Source organism: Narcine bancroftii, chromosome 1 (genome assembly GCF_036971445.1).
Source record: "Narcine bancroftii isolate sNarBan1 chromosome 1, sNarBan1.hap1, whole genome shotgun sequence".
NCBI lineage: Eukaryota > Metazoa > Chordata > Chondrichthyes > Torpediniformes > Narcinidae > Narcine > Narcine bancroftii.
In genome coordinates this window covers 263,474,792-263,493,998 of record NC_091469.1, presented here as the reverse complement: position 1 = coordinate 263,493,998, position 19,207 = coordinate 263,474,792, and the positions used below count along the sequence as shown (strand labels likewise).

General features: G+C 42.4%; 1 protein-coding gene across 3 annotated transcripts in view; it reads left to right on the top strand.

Annotated features, from left to right (window-relative positions):
• The first annotated feature begins 979 nt into the window (after positions 1–979).
• Positions 980–19,207, top strand: part of LOC138742565 (protein phosphatase 1 regulatory subunit 12A-like) — a 194,292-nt gene continuing 176,064 nt past the window's right edge. For 2 of the 3 annotated variants that reach the window (XM_069897150.1, XM_069897158.1), the window contains exon 1: positions 981–1,413. In XM_069897150.1, coding sequence (XP_069753251.1) covers positions 1,147–1,413 — 267 coding nt within the window. In that variant the 5' untranslated portion in view covers positions 981–1,146. Of the gene's footprint in view, positions 1,414–19,207 lie in introns of all 3 variants that reach the window. The other variant, XM_069897140.1, reaches the window with a different exon arrangement.

Sequence of the window (19,207 nt, the reverse complement as noted above, 5' to 3'; positions counted from 1 at the left end):
TGCAGAGGCCATGGGAGTGCTGGAGATGAATCCATAAACACGGTGTCTCTGAAGGGACTCACCTTTGCTTCTCTTTCACTTGCTCTTAGGGGTGCCAGGCAATACTAATGGCAACTCTTTGCCTTATTTCGGGAAAAAATTAATTTTGTGTCATATTACAATTTTGTATTATGACTTGACAATAAAAGGAATCTTCAATCTTGGGTACATTGGTGTGCAGCGGGACCTAGGAGTTCAAGCCATAAACTTTCTGAAAGTGGCGATAATACAGTAAATGTGAGCTTGACTTCATTGGTGGGGACAGTTGGCAAATTATGCTGCATCAAACTTCATTTGGAGCATTGTACGTAGGTCTGGTTGCTGCATTACAGCAAGGGTGTGGCATTCGTTTAGCGAGGTTTTGGAAAAGGTTTGCCAGGATGTTCCCTGGACTGGAGTTCATGAGGCTATCAGCAGAGGTGGGAGAAACTGAGTGTGTGAGTGTCAGAGGCTGAGGGGAGACCTGATGTTTCTATCAGAGAGCCTTTCCCCAAATACTAAATGTCTGAAACTAAAGGGTAAAAATGAGAGGGGGAAGAGTTTAAAGGAGATTTGAGGCAAAATTTCAACTTACTTGGAGAGTGACAAGATGCCTGGACCCTGCTGCAAAGGGGGTAAGGTGTCAGCAGTCCCAGTGACAGTCCCATCTCCTGGCAGGAGATGACCAGGTAAAGGCAGACGGATTGGTTTAAATTGGCATTGTGGCTGGTATGGACATGAGGAAGCAAAGGGCCTGTACTGTTCCATATGAAACCTTAATGAAAGATGGACAGCCTCGGAGGGACTAAATGTTAATTAAGTTCTGTGCCTCTGCGGGGATATACTGACTTCAATTTCAGCTCCATCTCTTAGCAGGGCAAGGTTCATGGGGCTTGAAAGCCTGACTCGGGGAAGGTGGTGGTCTCCTGTAAATTGGCTGGGGGGGAAGCTGCAATAAAGACTGAAGGTGACTAGATGGCGTTAGATGTAATGTACAGTGGGTGTGTGGGGAGAGACGGCGTCGGTCGGGGAGCTTGGCTGTAATGTATCCGGAGTGGGTGTAGATGGCGTAGGGCTGGATAAGGAAGGTGGGAGTCGGGAGATCAGGCACTCCCGGTTTAGTGGAAGATGGCGGCTGAGGATCGGGAGCGGGATCAGGCCCGCAGTGATAACGCGAAACAGAAGCGAAAGGAGCAGCTGAAGCGCTGGCTGGGCTCGGAGACCGACCGAGAGGCCGACCGACCCCGCACCAAACAAGCCCGAGTCAAGTTCGACGAGGGCGCCGTGTTTCTGGCAGCCTGCTCGAGCGGGGACCAGGATGAGGTGGAGAAACTGCTGCAGAAAGGAGCTGACATCAATTACACCAACGTGGACGGACTGACCGCCCTTCACCAGGTAGGCAGCGGCCAGCCCAGCAGCCGCGGCGCCCGACCCTGCCCACTCCGCCTCGGGTGGTCCGGGAACCTTCCTGCGGTGACAGGAGCGCTGGGACCGAGCCGGGGGTGGGGTGGGGGGTCTCCCAAATCTCGGCCACTTCTCCAGGTCCGCTCTCTCGGCTGGGCGGGGGTCTGAGGGCGGCACGGCCCGGGCTTCCCTGACAGGCGTCCGGTCACTGTTTCTGCCGCAAGGTCTGGTTGACCTGCCCTCCCTGCACAAGGTGGTCGTAAGAGTGGACCCTGGACTTGAGGCGCAGGCCGCGCCGGATTTAACACTGGCCCCTTTCTACAGCAGTGACCATGGCAGGTGACGGTGCCCAGGTCACTGGGTGGGGGGGGGGGGGGGTTCGAGAGGTGAGCTCAGAGCGCACGGTGTCCGCGACCCGGACCACCCCACTGGGAGGAGCCGGTGATTCGCGAGGTGTGGACCGATTTTCGCCATTGTTTAAAGCGGGGGGGGGGATCCTTCATTTATTGACGTTACTTGTCAAAGACCTGACTGATGGGTTCCTTGGGCTTTGCACCAACGAAGTACTTTCGAAGTATAGCGGTGTAACAATGAAGCTGCCTCGAGGATCGTCTGGGTCCGAGTGCACTTCGTCGTTCAGAAATTGACAGCACAGCCACTTTAAAAATATATTTGTTGTATGCACACGGGCCATCCATTATTTTAAATTACATTTTGAAGTATGCCCATTTGAACTGCCCAGGTCCTCGTGTTGCCCATTCATGACTTTACAAGACGATTGGAGGCTGATCAGATTATTGTCAGAATCCATACACGGCATCGCATACAACCCTGAGGATTTTTATTTGCTCCCGGCGAGGCAGAATTTACCACTTATTGGTGGTGCAAAAAAAAGCTCTACGCAGTGTATACATGCAAACAAAGAAAGAACTGTTTAGAGATCATGGATGTCAACAAACTGTGCAAAGAAGAAAAAAAAGACGTGGAGTGCACAAGAGCCCTGAAGTGAGTCCCTGATTGAGTGTGACGTTGAGGGGGTCTGATGGTGGAGGGGTAGCAGCTGTTCCTGAACCTGGTGGTGCGAGTCTTGTGGGGCTTGTGCCTCTTTCCGCATGGCAGCAGCGAGAACAGAGCGTGTTCTGGGTGGTGTGAATCCTTGTTGATTGCTGCTGCTCTCCGACAGCAGCGTTCTCTGTCGATGTTCTCGATATTGGGGAGGGTTTTGCTTGTGATGTCCTGGGCCGTGTCCACTAACTGTTGGAGGGGTTTACGCTCAGGGGTATTGGTGTTCCCATATCAGACCTTGATTCAGTCGGTCAGCATACATCTGTCGAAATTTACCAGTGTTTCCAATGTCATACCAAACCTCCACAAACTCCTGAGGATGTAGAGGTGTTGACGTGCTTTCTTCATGATGCCATTAGTGTATTCATTCCAGGAAAGTTCCTCTGAGATGGTGACTCTCAAGAACTTAAATTTGCTCTCCCTCTGATCCCCAAATGATCACTGAATCATACACCTCTGACTTTCCCCTTCCTAAAGTCAACAATCAGCTCCTTAGCTTTGGTGACCTCGAGTGTGAGGTTGTTGTTGGTGCACCATTCCGTCAAGTTTTCAATCTCTTTCCTTTATGCTGGCTCATCCCCTTCCTTTATACAACCCACTACCATGGTATCGACAGCAAATCTGTAGATGGTGTTATTGTCATACCAAGCCACACAGTCACAAAGTGAGTAGAGCAGGGGGCTTAGAGTGCAGCTGCATGGTGTTCCAGTACTGATGGAGATTGTGGAAGAGATGTTCTTACCAATCCTTGTTTGTAAGGGTTAAAATGTATTTCATGCTTTCAAGCAACTTCTTTTTTTGGCTTTCGAGATTTTGTTTACTTATTTTTTGCTGTCTCCTAGTAACCTCTTTGCTTCAAGGTTAGCTCGGTTTTCTTTGTTTGCAAAAGAGATAAAGATGCTTAGTTTTAGTTCCTTTGTTCTACGGAATGGAAGGAATTATGTTGAATGTTAACAAAGTTTTAGTATGGTCTAACAACATTTAACAGCAAGTAACAATGTATAGCAACAGATAATAATGTTAACAATGTTTAATACACTTTGGAAAACTAACTCAACTTTAGTGTGGATTTGTTTGAATGAGTCATAAATGACAGCAACATTCTGATATCTTCCAAGCGACCATAAAGGAAAATAATTGCTACATCGTTGATTGTGGTCTGGAGGTGCAGAAATCCATGAGCCAATTACACAATGGTGTCTTGAGTCCCAGGACTTTTAGTTTGCTGATCAATTGTGAGAGGATAATGGTGTTAAATGCTGAACTGTAGTTGATTTTTTTTTAAATTATCCTGATGAATGCATCGTTACTGTCCAGGTGTCCAGAACTTTAAGATTGCAAATGGACAGGACACTTGCAGAAAAGAGGGAAATTATACTTTTTTTTTCAGAGAATGGAGCACAAGACATCTTCAGGGTAAAGGGCATAAGGCTGGAAAGTAGTGTTAAAGCCAATGGTCAGTTCAGCATCTCCAATGGCAGAGCTGCCTCAAGAGATCCCAACCTCTTTTTTTTTGTAATGTTCTTCTAGTTGGTGTGTGGGGGCATGTTTGGGGGATTTTAGGATATAAGGGTGGTTTTGGGGGTTTGGGGTATATGACAGAATATAGATATGTTTTAGGGAGATAAATTGGAGAAAGATTTGTTAGTGTAGGTTTACCACCCTCTGGCTCAAGAAATTTCTCCGCATCTCTACAATCGTGAAATTTTTCCTTCTTGTCCTAGACTATCCCAACATGGGAAACATCCTTTCTATGTCTACTCTGTCCTTTCCCATAATATGTGAAATGTTTCAATGAGATCCTCCTCATTCTCCTAAATTCCAATAAGTACAGTCCAAGAGGTTTGAAAAGCTCCTCATATGACAACTCTTTAATTCTCAGAATCTACCTTGTTGATCTCCTTGGAACTCTCTCCAATGTCAGCACATCTGCTCTTAAATGAGGAGGCAAAACTGCTTGCAATGCTCCACGTGAGCTTTCACCAGTGCCTTCTAAAGCCTCAACATCTCATCCCTGCTCTTATATTCTTTTCCTCTTGAAATTAATGCCAGCATTGCATTTGCTTTCTTCACTGCCGTCTCAACATGCAAATTGGCCTTCAGACTGTCCTGCACAAGGATTCCCAGGTCCCTTTGCATCTGGGTATTTTCAGTTTTCTCCCCCATTCGAAAAAGATATCCTGTTTGTTTATTTTTCTCACAATGTGCATGAGTGTAAACTTACAAACCTTTGATTTCATTTGGCTCTTCTCTATCCATTCTCCTAATCTAAGTTGTCCTGCTGCCTTCTTCTTTCCTCAATGTTACCTGCTCCTCCACCTGCTTTCGTATCATGTGAAAATCTCACCAAGCCATTCATTTCATAATTAACTCATAAATATGCAATATAAAAAGAAGCAGCCCCAACAGTGACCCCTGTGGACCACCACTTACAACTGGAAGCCAACCAGCATATGATCCCTGTATTCCGACTCTGCTTTCTGCCAATGTTAGTATATATCCTGTTATACCATGGGCTCTTACAGTATCGTTTTAAGTGGCCTCATGTTCAGCACCTTGTCAGAGGCCTTCTAAAATTCCAAATACACAACATCCACTGCATCATTTGACTTTTTCAAATGATGGGAAAAGGATACAGGACTGGTGTGATGTGGGCGAAAAAAGTCTTTACGAAGATGTTTTGATCTAAATTCAAGGGGTGGTAGGAGTAGTCAATCACACCTTTCAAGGTTGTTCTTTTTAAACCTATACCCACTGTTTTCCTGCCCTCTGGCAGCTGAAAACATTTTCACGCTTCTTCAATTAAAGCTACTCCTCTGATTCAGTACACCTGTGAAATCTAATTTCAAGTCAGCTTTAACTGCTTAACTTCAAGTTAATGAGCCTTGTTTCTTTCCTCATTTAATTGAACCATGGTGTTATTTGGTACCATCCTTCCACTTGTGCACCCTCTCCAAGGCCTTGTCATCTTTCAGAAATTCTGATTCCCCAGAACAGGCTCCTATCAAACAGATTTTTAGAGGTCAAGCGTAAATTTCTAGGATTTTTGTATAGCTTAGCCAAAGATTTTTCTTTTTGCCTCTCAGTTGATGCTCCTATTGGTAAAGATTTATGTATCTATGTTCCCAGGTCTCTGCATTCCTGTTTAGCTTAAATGTTTTAGACATACAACATGGTAACAGGCCATTTCGGCCCATGAGTCTGTGCTGCCAAATTTACATTGTCTTTTGTTCTTCCCCCCTGATATTAAATGGTTCAAGCTTTTCATTTCTGTGTGTCTTCAATTCAGATGGGACGATGTGGCTTTGAATATTCATAATTCTAAAATGCATGCAGGTAAAAGATTAAATGATCTGAAGTGTTCAAACTCATTTTGGTAAAGCTGCGGCTCTAAAACTCTTGTTAAAGTATTGTGTTCAATTTTGGTTGCCTCATTACAGTATTGATGTGGAAGCTTTTGATAGGGTGCTGAGGAGATTTACCAGGGTGTTGCCTGGATTGTGTCTTATGAAGAACTATTAACCAAGCTAGGACTTTCCTGTTTAGAATGGCCGAGGATGAAAGGCAAACTGATAGAGGCATGTTTGATTTTTGAAAGGCATGATTAGGGTGGACAGGAAGCACCTTTTTCCCAGGTCGGCAATGACCAATACCAGAATGTAGTGCGTGTCGAAAGAACCAAAGACTTGTTGATCCAAACCAAGGCTTTTATTAACTAAAAGCATATCACAAATAGGTCGACCAGTCCAGAATGACCTGGTCTGGCTAGGAGCAATCCTTTAAGACCTGCCAGTAGGTGTGGCTACACTCTCAGCCAATCACAGTCATCTTGCACTACCATCTGTACATATGTACATATACACATTGGTGATAAAATCTGTACTATCACACAGAGGATATCTGTTCAAGGTGAGTGGAGGAAAGTTTAAGGAAGAGGCAGGTGTTTGCAGAGAGAGTGGTGGGTGCAAAGAATGCATTGCCAGGGATGGTGGTGGCGGCTGATATAACGGGGCCATTTATAAGACTCTAATGGCCCTTTTCACACTGCCCTTGAAAGACGGGTATTAACTGCCTTTTAACCGCTTCACATACTTGTGTGCATGAGACGAATGTGATAAGGTGTGGGGGGGGGGGGGGGGGTTCAGTTTCATCCCGGTACTTACCCGCCAAGGTAGGTAGTATCAGAGCCAATGTGTTTTGCATTGGCTTCTGTGAAAAAGATTTACCCGCTTTCCCGGGGCGATGAGTTTGCTGTAATGTTGTAGGACCAGCTTCCAATTGTAAAAGCTCACACTGATCTGACAACTACAGGTTGTTCGCATGCCATTTAAATGGGATCGCTGTGTAAAAGTGGTTTAAGATAGACACATGATGTAAGAAAAATTGAGGGTATTGTGCTGTGAGGTTGGGAAAGGTTAGATTGATGGTAGAATAGGTTTGACACAACATTATGTGCCAAAGGGCCTATGCTATGGTGTACTCTATGTTCTATGTGTCTTGGAACTGCATCAATAAGTTGACTTTTTTTTCTGGTATTCTGTCTTTAATAATGTTGGCAAGTACATGATAGTTAGTCAGGAGTGCAGCATGTTTCAGAAGGAGATTGAATGCACAGAACATCCAAGGCCAAAGTTCATGGCTCATCTTTCACAGTGATCTGAAGCTGGAAAGCAGAATTTAATATGCCATTTATTTAGTTGAGAGTGCAATGCTAACTGACCACTTTTCCAAATTCTTTTCTTTTTCCACCTCCTGAAAAAAAAACTATTTAAGTTATGTAGTTTACAAAATATAGGGAAGGAGAGAGTTATTTTGGGGGATAATAGAATGGGTTATGAGGTTATTTCACGACAATATAATAAGATATCGAGATTTTGACTGGGACATTATAAATGAATATGAAATGGGTGTGTGGTGTCAAAGTCAGAATGGCAGAGTTTTTTTTAACATTATTATAGGTCCGAAGGTTACTCTGCCATGGCGATGGGACATTGTTATATCATGCCATTCCAAAACACGTTTTTATTCTTTTAATGGGATGTCGACATTAATGGCGAAACCAGCTTTTAGTTTCCCTCCATAACAATGGAAGATTAACGACTACCCAGCCCCTAGGCTGAACTTTGGGAAAGCCCTCCCTGCCCCAACCTACATTGAACAGAATAAAGTGAAATTGTTCCATTTATTAGCCTTTGGGTGTGATGCCCTCACATATTCTAAATTTATCTCCTGGAGGAGGGAAGGAAAAACTTCATTAAAATCAAACAAAACCTTACCTTATAGAAGCTGTCTGCTAGCCCTGAATAATTTGCCGAGCTCTGCTGCAGGAGGCAGACCTCAGATTCGTGCGCACGTACAAACGCGAGCATTGATTGACAGGTAGCTGAATTGATAGATAGGACCGAGTTCCAGCTGCTGATTGACAGGTGAATACAGTTCTTCAGTGAGCCTTGATTGACAGGTGGACCCAGGACTAACGCGAGCCCATATTGACAAGTGGTTACATTGGTGAACCAGTGGTTGTTACAGGCCCCCTTAACTTTTGGGCCTCATGGCTTCTGCTTAGTCACCCTAATGATTAATCTGCCACTGATCCATAGTCGTCCTTGAGACGAGAGGTATGACCCTGATAAAGGGCCCAGACCTGAAACATTGGGACCCTCTGCTTCCAATGGATGCTGTATGACCTGCTGAGTTTCTCTAGCATGTTTGTGTAATGTACTCGTCCCCAGCATCTTCATACTTTCTTGTTTAACTTAATTGTGGAGGTATGTGGGCTTATTGTGTGTGAGATCAATGATATAGGCTAATGGTTAAATGTATAGTCAGTTAGATAAGACACGAGTGTACTAGGCTTGGAATCAGTGTCTGTCTTTGACTTGTGGCCATGCAATGCAATGCAACACAGAATTCAAAAATGTGCTCGCGTTCAGATGCATAACTTCACTTCTGCCGCTGGACTTCCATTCAGTCTCATGATAGTTCTGGAATGTACAGACGAGCCTTTTCAACAAGCTACTCTTCATTAAAAAGATTAGTCCAGGTTTTTTTTTTAATCTATGTTTTATTATTTCATTCTGTTTAATTTACTGCAGTTTACTTTTTAATTTTTTTTAAATTAAAAATTATTTAAATACATTTAAACTGTTTTAAATGGGTCTGAAAATGTCTTATTTAAAACAGAGCAATCCTGAAGATAACCTCAGATTTTGTATTCAAGGTCTGGTCACTATTCGTGGGTTGGAGAGTGGAGGATACTCTGGGCTATATGAGGTTGGTGTACCCACATGGATCCTGCAGGGAGGGATGGGGGGCAGTGCAGACAAGAGATTTGGGTGGGTTGCATACAATGTAGCCCATCACTGAGATGCTAAGCCTGACTAGATTTCCTTTTGGTATTGTCCCATATTATTGTTTATATGGTGATGGTTCTTCCTTTTACTCAAACTCTTGTTAGAAACTTGGCCTAAATCTTCTGTTTAGTCTTCTGTATTTGGTGGATTTCTGTCAGCTCTTTAATTTAGTGCAGGGTGGCCAAACCTTTTTGGTTGTGGGCCACATACAGAAAAATATAGAGTCACAGGCCAAGCAATATTAAGCTCAGAAGTTTTCAACCAATTGCACTGCAAGAAAAATGGTGTTTTTAGACCAAAAAAAAACCCCTGTGCCATCTAAAATTCATTTTCAATCAAAATAACTACATGACACGACTGAACAGTTTAACTGTTGACATTTCAGTTGTTTATTGATGTGCTCACATATTACAGTAGGCATTTCTGTGTTTGCTGCTCTTAAATTTAATTCAAATGAATACAATAAAACTCTTTAAAACTCTTATTCAAAAAGCAGTGCAAAATAAAAAGCTGGGTGCAAATAAGAACTGGAGAACAGATCAAGAAAGGGACAAGACAGTCTCCAACATTCCTCCACAACTCTCAATGAATACATTTCATGGCCCGAGTGTCCACCTTAATGATTATGATGCAAAGTGTAAATCCGTAGATAGGCTATTAAAGTTAACAGGTTCCTTGCAAATCAAACAAACACACTTCCCCTTGACTTCTGTGAAAAATTATTCATTTTCCTCATAGTGTCTGAAATTTTCCGCACTCCCTCGCTATTTTCCGTCTTTTCGGTTCCGCCATGTTTAACCAACTTTTTTTTAAACTGAGGTAAACGCTTTTATTAACTGAGATAAATGTTTTCATTGATGAGTAACATTTCAATGGTTGGTCTAGTAATTGTTCAAAATGGCAGTGGCATCTAATGTTAAAACTAAGAAGTGCAATGTACAGACAGTGCAATTTATTGTTCCAATGGGCCACTTAAAACTGGCCAATGGACTGTAGCCCAGGGGCTGTAGTTTAGCCACCCATGACTTAGAGGTACTCAGTTATAATCCCACAATGGAATTATGACTGAACCCTAACCCTAAATTAGTAGTACCAACTTTTAGGATGGATTCTAATTCCAGAATTGCCTAATTTTATCATATGACTTCTGTCTTTTTTATTGCTGAACCATTGAACTGGGACTATTAGTAGTCAGTGATAATAGCACCTCATTCTTTATCCATCCATCTGGTCTTTGTAGTACTCTTGAATGGTCATCTTGCTGTTGTTCAAAATCCATACTGTTACATCATTAGATAAAGTTTAAAAAGCATAAAATCCTTACCTGAGTCCTCTACTCAGCCCAAATCAAGGTTAATTCGACAGCTTCTATCATCGCCCTTGTTGGAGCCTATTATAACGAACCCCAAGGCTTCGAAATGTGAGTTTCTTACTGCCATGACTCCTTGAACTCTGATGGGAGCTCCTGAGTTTTTTTTCACATTTTGCATTTGGTCATTACACACTCCCTCCCCACCTTCTGTACTGAAGTGCATGAACAGCATTTTAAATTATTTAGCAGAATTCAAAGGTCAGATTTATTGTCAAAGTACATACATGACATCACATACGATCATGAGATTCTTTTTCCTGGAGGCGAGGCAGAATTATCAGTTGGTGGTGGTGCAAAAAATTCTATTCAAGAAGATAGGTACACAGGTAAACAAATAAAAAAATGTAAATAAACTTGCAATACCGAGATTAAAAAATAATCAATAAAGTGCAAAAGTGCGAGTCCTTAAATTAATCTCCGAGTTTGTTGTTGAAGAGTCTGATGCTGAAGGGGTAGCAGCTGTTCCTGAACCGGGTGGTGCCAGTCTTGAGGCACCTATACCTCTTTCTTGATGCTAGCAGTGAGAGCAGAACATGTGCTGGGTGATGTGGATTCTTGATGATTGTTGCTGCTTTCTATCGGCAGATATCCCTGTAAATGTTCTCAAGGTGGGGAGGGTTTTACCTGATGTCCTGGGTTGTGTCCACAACATTTTGTAGGCCTTACTGCTCAGGGGTATTGGTGTCTCCATACCACACTGTGATGCAGCCGGTCAGCACACTTTCCACCACACATCTGTAAAAATTTGCCAGGGTTTCTAATGTCCAACCAAACCTCTGCAAAATCCTGAGGCGCTGATGTGCTTTCTTCATGATGCCATTAGTGTGCTGGGTCCAGAAAAGTTCCTCCAAGATGGAAACTCTCAAGAACTTAATTTGCTAGCTCCCTCCCACTGCATCATACACCTTCCTGAAGTCAGCAATCAGCTCCTTGGTTTTGGTGACAAAGAGTGTGAGGTTGTTGTTGGTGCACCATTCAGCCAAGTTTTCATTCTCCCTCCTGTATGCTTAGTTCTATACAGCCCACTACCGTGGTGTTGTCAGCAAATTTGTAAATGGTGTTTTCGTTGTACCGAGCCATAGAGTCATAGGTGAATAGTGAGTTTGCCAGTATTGGTTGAAATCGTAAACTCGGCAGGAATTTGGCACTCTCTGAAAGGATAAGCAGTGACCAGGAAGCTAAACTGGAAGTTGCTGAGATACCTTTTCTGGAAATTAAAACAATTCAGCTGTACATTTGTTGAATTTCTGGTGAGGCGGGGGGTGGGGGGGAGCAGCAGGGAGTTTGGGTGGGAGATGAGCAATCATCATTTTTAATCTGTAAGATCTTTGACCAATCTTCTAGTTCCTCATGATTCTGCTCATTGAATAGCTTCTTAACTCCATAATCACTGAATATATTATCTGATGTTAATGGCTTTATCACTCTACTTTGATGAGTGTCTCCTATACATTGTTATCTATTGAAGTGAAGGTTGTTTGGATATGCTCTCTGCAAGGGTGTTCTGGGTTATGCCTTGGCCTTTGGGGTTCTCAAGGTGGACTTGAGATGCTGACCAACCTCCTGAATGCAGTCTTTGACAATTAAGTTATTTTATCAACTTAAATGAATATAGTAAATATAAGTGGCAGTTATAGAACAAAAATATGAATTACTAAGCTATTTTTAGTAGATGGGGTGTGTGTTTATAATGAAGTTCAAGATTTGTGTGCCAGTGGAAAGCAAATTGAGTCATGTGGAACATTCTTCTACATGTGCTGGATTAATTCTGAACGTTGTAATAGTTCTGTGAGGATGTTTTCCACCTAGAGCATACAGTATGTAGTCTGTCCTATCACCTGACAGTTTACAAGAGGCCTTGAGATCTTGTGTATCTTTCTGAATGGTTTTCGTCAGCAATGCTCTGTAAAATCGCCCAGCAATTCGTCAAATGTAATTTTCTGCCACTTTAACAGAATCCAAAGAAATTTTCAATTTGGGTTATTTGCTGTGCACTGGAGGAGATGAACCATAAAATCAAGTATGATCAAGTAGAAAGTAAATATATGAACTTCTATCCACTACATAATCCTCTGGGATTTTTATTGCAAGTGTGAGAGAATTAAAGCTGTGATTTTAATATAGCAGCTTTCACAGTCTCTAGATTTCCAAAAGCATGAGCACTGAAGTAGAGCGTAAAAGATAGGAGCAGAATTAGGCTATTCAGCCCATCAGGTCTGCTTTGGCATTCAAATCATGGCTGATATATTTTTCCTTCTAACCCCATTTTTCTGCCTTTTCCCCATAATCTTTGATGCCCTTATTAATCAAGAGCCAGTCAGCCAACCTCTGCTTCAAATCAACGTAATGATGCCCTCCAAGCCATCTGTGGCCACAAATTCTATAGATTTGCCACTCTCTGGCTCAAGAAAATTTCTCCTCATCTTTGTTTCAAAAGAATGCCCTTTTATTCTGAGCTGTACCCTCTTGAGACTCTCCCACAGCTAGAAACATCTTCTCCAGGTCCACTCTATCCAGCCCTTTCATTACTCAGTATGTTTCAGTGACATTACTACCTTGTTCTTCTAAACTCGAGACAGTATAGGACAAGAGCCAACAAACATTAACCCTCTCATCCCTGGTATCATTCTCGAAATACTCCTCTGGACTCTCTCCAATCCTTCCCTCGATATGGAGCTGAAATCTACTGACAATACTCCAAATGTGGCCTGCCCAATGCCTTGTAAAGGCTCAGCATTGCATCTTTGCTTCCGTATCCTGCACCTCTCATTGCCTTTTGTAATTTTGAAGTGTAGCTTCTGTTGTGATGTAGGGAAAGCAGCATAATTCCACAAACAGGAGTGAAAAAAACAAAAGTCTGCAGATATGAAAACACAAAGATGGAGAAACTCAGCAGGTCAAACAACGTAGTTTGCTTTATAAATAATGCCGTTTGACCTGCAGTTTCTCCAGCATAATCCCCCAAATGTCACTTTGTGCAAGCCAATCAGTTTTTGTTATTTTGACGTCTGGATATACATTGGCCAGAAGTTGAGGAAAAACCAACCCATGCTTCAAAAAAAATCTTTATATACACACATCGTGAACAAATGGGATCGTGGCTCTTTGTCCCATCTCATAGAATCCTCTGTGTGTGCCTGAATCCAAGTAATATACTGGACTGTCAACATTAGATTTTCTTTTCAAATCTCTAGAGAGGGACATGTCAAATGGTGCTCTGCTTATTTCTTTGCCATAAATGTGCTCTTAGCTGTATGTCACCATCCTCTTTGTGAAGCTCAGATTCAACCCTGAAACATTTAAACAACGTTCTTCCTTAGCTGGGTTTGAACTGAAGTTGGCAACAGTTCAAACTCTGTGGTGGATGAAACTTAAACGTATCCAAAAAAAATTTGATAACAGCCCATTTTAATTCGATAGCTAAGGCAGGGATTTGTTTCCAAACACATTTATTTGTATGGAGAAATCCATGAGTTTTTAAGTTTACTTTTGCCACATAGTCGCGCTGAGAACCCAGCAATTTCTTGAGCAAATGGTAGATATTCTACTGTCAGTCTCCTGACTTTGTCTTAAAGGGGAAATGTTGATCTCGTTTTTGAGTGCAATTTGCCTCAAAAAAATGTTTTCAGTCAACCAAGAAGGGAAGGGTCTTTATCTCTGCTTTGGAGTAAAAGGTAAACGAAGCAAGGAAAGGCTTGATTATTGCTGACAAATACTGCAGGCAATCAGGAAGAGTGGGTGTTCCACAGTCACTGTCAATTAGTAGAAGTTCTAGCAAAGAACTGCAAAAGGTCTACATGTGGGGCAGCAGGGTTATAGATCTATTATTAACAGAGCAGATGAAAGCCCTGACACGCCAGTCATGAACAGTTCGGTCCGTGAAACATTTAACCCAAGGAACAGCCCTCCTTCAGAAGAAAGGTTGTCGTGACTGTTCAGTTGGATCCTCTTCCATCTTTTCCTGAGATTCCTGCTATCAAGAATGACGGTCTGAAATCAATTTAATTCATTCCAAATGATGTCCAAAAAAAAAACTGAAAGTACTGGACACAGCAAAACTAAAGATAAGGCCCAGAAATAACTGCAAGGACATTGACCTCTCAAGCTCTCTTCAGCAGCTTCATCTAGAAACATTTCCTCCATGCTAAAATTAGAAGTGGGATGTTTACTAATAATTATGCAGAATTTGTTCCATTCAAGCTCTTCAGAGATAGTTAATTAAACTGAATCCACGTGCAGCCTGGCACAGACAACAGCCAAGTCTTTAGATATGCACATACAGCATGCAACCAGGAGCCTGTGCAACCCAATTGACCTACAGCCCCGGTACGTTTTTGAAAAATGGGAGGAAACTGGAGCACCCGAAGAAAACCTACGCAGACGTGGGGAGAATGTAGACAATGCTGGATTTGACTCTAGTCTCTGGCACTGCAACAGCATTGCGCTAATCACTGCGCCACCCTTCTGCTGAATATAGCAAGCGACACTGGTGCTTTGAAGGTACTAATGAGAGAACCCAGCCACACATTCAAAAGCAATTTCATTGTTGACTCCTCTGCCACTAACATTTTTGGGTGTAGAGGCCATGGGGTGATGATTCATCAAGACCAAATACATAATTGTTTTGTCTATGAGAGCAGATCAGAGATTAGTGACTAAATTACCTCAGGATTCTCGAAATCCTTTCACCTCCTGCTAGGGATGGAGGAACTGTGACAAAATGCATCACATTCCAGGATAATTACACCTCTGACAGTAACTTAAAAGCTTATTTCGTATGTACTATTTGCATCAACAGCACCGTGCCCAAGGTTTTACCATTGAGAAAATGTGGTGCACGGGTGCATTCTGTCCCTCTAAAGTAATGTCCTGTCTGGAAATATATTAACCCAAATGACCTTCACCTCCAAGTTCTGGAACTCTTCGCAAACAGCCCAGTTCAAACACCTTCATCAAAAGCGTCGCGCAATTCAAGAAGGCAGCTCATCACATTTTCTGGAGCAGTTAGGGTAATATGGCCTTGTCAATAATGTATGAACAAAATACCTTATTCAGTGAAAAGATGCTGCATTTAAAGATATGCTGCGTGGATTTAGCCACTTCCCATCATGTCCTTTCGGTTTGCATTTAACTTGTACGTTTCATACCTGTCTCTCAACGAGCCTAACTCGCTCCACCTTCAAGGTAGATGGAGCTTGATGTTTTTCTGTACAATTTTACCTGTCTCATACCTGCTAACCTGATGTTCCTTTACTTTTGCTGTTTTCCCCCCTGGCAACCTCCGTAAAATGTAAAGGGGAGTTAGCTCTCGACTGACATTTCTGGTATGTTCCAACTCTGTTTCCCTGGCCTGGTCTACATAGCCACTGAATTGGTCTATTTAACAATCTCCTACTTAACTCAGCGTATGAAGGTTGAAAATAGCTTTTTCCCCCCACATAAACCTTTTTCATTTATGTTGTGAAGTTCTTCTCGTCTCCTGTAGTCCTGGTTTAATTAATTCAGTTCACCAACTTATTACTGACCTTTATAATAATAGTCCTGTGAAATGCCAGGAAGCTCCACATAATGTTCGCTAATGTTGGAGGAGAATATTAAATATTTACACGTTAAATTAAAGTGATATCTTCAAAGCCATTAATAAATCTTTACAAAATATCTTCTCTGAAGTTCAAAAATGATTTCCTGGTCTTAGTTGAGAACACAGACTTTTGTTATAGAGGATTCTGTATGTTTCCCTTCACTCCGTCTCTGCCCTCTATTGCCTTTCATACCGTCTTTGCCCTCCATTGCCCTTCATACCGTCTCTGTCCTCCGTTGCCCTTCGTACTGTGTCTGCCCTCCGTTTCCCTGATCACTTTGACTGGCATGTTTTTCATGCCCAATACCACACTTACTTCTTCATTTGCCTCCCACCCCATGCATCGACTGAGGGTGCTCTCGTTCCATTCTCTTTTATTGGCATTTTGAGGATCTCCTGCCTCCATCCAGTAGAGCTAAAATTGCATGACCCTTTCTTCAAAGCAAGAATACAGCTTTAAGTTTCTAAAACATTCACATCTTTTTCATGAAATTCTGTGAAGGATCACGACCCTAATTCTCTGGTTACCACAAAAAATAAATGAATTGCGTTGCATTTTCATTAACGTCATTGTCTATGACTATCTGCAAAACTTCACCTCTAACCATTTCACCCTTCGGTGTTACTCTTGTTACAGCCAGGGTATTGGGTAACTGTTTGCAAGCTTTTTAACAAGACAACAAATAGATGGAAAAGCAACCCAAAAGCATTAAAAAAAAAACCCAAAGAAATGTGCAAAAAATAGTCAAGAAATTTGGGTAATCAGGCCCATACGAAGTGTTTATCAGGTAAGAGAAAATAAGATAAAGGAAGAAAGAATCTTCAAATGCACAACTTAGGAAACCTGAGGCATGATATTACCAAGTAATTTCCACAGAAGAGGAACTTGTGTCTATCAGTATTTAGGGATACAATGTAAGCTGAAATCTGATTGTGATGTTTTAATACCAAAGCAACAGTGTTCATAGTTTATACTTGTTTAGAAATGAGCTGACAGCTGTCTTCTCTCTTTTAGCCTTTTGTTAGTTTCTATATAGTAGTGCGTAGTTAGTATGGCATTTTAATGTTTCAGTGCTTGTGCTAGTTTTGAGAGAGCTACAAGATAACTCTGCCATACTGCAATGCCAGCGTGACATTTTCCAAACTCTACTGTACTCTACATTGTAGGTGATTTATTGGAAAATTAGTCCGTAACAATCTCACATGCTTTGTATATGTTTAAAAGAATAATTGGTTTCTATAAAAGGAACTGTGCAGTGGGGCTGTGACATTAGCATGTCACTAATTGGTCTGGTACCCACCATGTCTGGTATCCAGCATGTTCCAGGCAGTAGCTGATGTGCCCTCTAATTTACACCTATTGCCTTCAATTTTTGGTCAGTCATAAATCTTGTTTAGTGTAACAAAATATATTTTATCTTGACATTCTATGAAATCTAATATAGATAGTAGCAATGCCAGTGATTAAGTTTATTGTCTCTGCTTTTTTTTTTGCATCTCCAATTTTCCATTACTTGTACTTGTCAAAACGGATTGATCCTGTCAAGTGCTATTAGATACACTCATAGTCGGTTCTGACAACCTAAGCAACAATGGAGAGATGCCAGCAAGATGTTGGCCCTTCATGTTTCTGTTAGCCCTTATAATTAAATGCCTTTTCTGATGCACGTTACTCATTGGTAATGATAGCAAAAAGGAAAAAAAAATGGTTGATATTTCTGCTCCTTCACCAGGGCAGGTCCCTGACCCTAACCTGTTGTCAGTGAAACGTAGGACCTTTCAATGCAAAGGCTAAGTCCACATTTGGATTCACTTTTGGTTTTGCTTTGATTTCAAGATCCACTCCAGTGACTTTCACCATCTTATTTGAGGGAACCACTTGTGTGACAGAGCTGTAGTGGTTCCAATAGGAAACCAACCAAACTTTAAACCACTTGCAGTGCTAGTTCAAGTAGCTGAATGACCACCAGCCCCCCCCCACATCTCCATCGGGCACACTGAACTCAAAACGGTCAACCAGTTTACCTACCTCGGCTGCACCATTTCATCTGATGCAAGGATCGACAAAGAGATAGACAACAGACTCGCCAAGGCAAATAGCGCCTTTGGAGACGACACAAAAGAGTCTGGAAAAACAACCACCTGAAGAAACACACAAAGATCAGCATGTACAGAGCCGTTATCATACCCACACTCCTGTTCGGCTCCGAATCATGGGTCCTCTAACGGCATCACCTACGGCTCCTAGAACGCTTCCATCAGCGCTGTCTCTGCTCCATCCTCAACATTCATTGGAATGACTTCATCACCAACATCAAAGTACTCGAGCTGGCAGAGTCTGCAAGCATCGAATCCATGCTGCTGAAGACCCAACTGCGCTGGGTGGGTCACGTCTCCAGAATGGAGGACCATCGCCTTCCCAAGATCGTGTTCTATGGCGAGCTCTCCACTGGCCACCGAGACAGAGGTGCACCAAAAGAAGAGGTACAAGGACTGCTTAAAGAAATCTCTTGGTGCCTGCCACATTGACCACCGCCAGTGGGCTGATATCGCCTCCAACCGTGCATCTTGGCGCCTCACAGTTCGACGGGCAGCAACCTCCTTTGAAGAAGACCGCAGAGCCCACCTCATTGACAAAACACAAAGGAGGAAAAACCCAACACCCAACCCCAACCAACCAATTTTCCCTTGCAACCGCTGCAACCGTGCCTGCCTGTCCCGCATCGGACTTGTCAGTCACCAACGAGCCTGCAGCAGACGTGGACATACCCCTCCATAAATCTTCGTCCACGAAGCCAAGCCAAAGAAAGAAACATGAGGAAGGACGCTGATGGTGTGGGCAGCTCTATGTTCTCAGCGTGACGCTGTTTCACTTGCAGTAGGGGAATCTCACATTTGATTACATAACGGTAATGCTATTTCAGAACAATTTCTTACCCCTTGAAGATGTTTTCAGGTAATTCAAGTTCTATATTTCTTGGATCATGGGATGCTCTTGATGCAGATCGCCCTTTTATAAGTTGATCCTGAAACTTTGCCCGATCAGAATTGATTGAGGGCATTATACGAGAAAAGAAAGATACAAGGGATTGACAGCACACGGTAACTTCCTCCAGGAGATGGACTAGAACAGTGGTTCTCAACCTTTTTCTTTCCACTCACATACCACCTTAAGTATTCCCTATCCCATAGGTGCTCTGTGATTAGTAAGGGATTGCTTAAAGTGGTATGTGAGTGGAAAGAAAAAGGTTGAGAACCACGGGCCTAAAATAACCTTGATCTGTATTTATGGTGATTTCATTGAGGTTGTAGTTTTTAACCATTTAGTGGTTAGTTAACTATATAAATATATTATGGCTGGAAATGATGTAACTGAGCTTCAATTCAGAGCAGACCAGGATTTGTAGGAAGAAC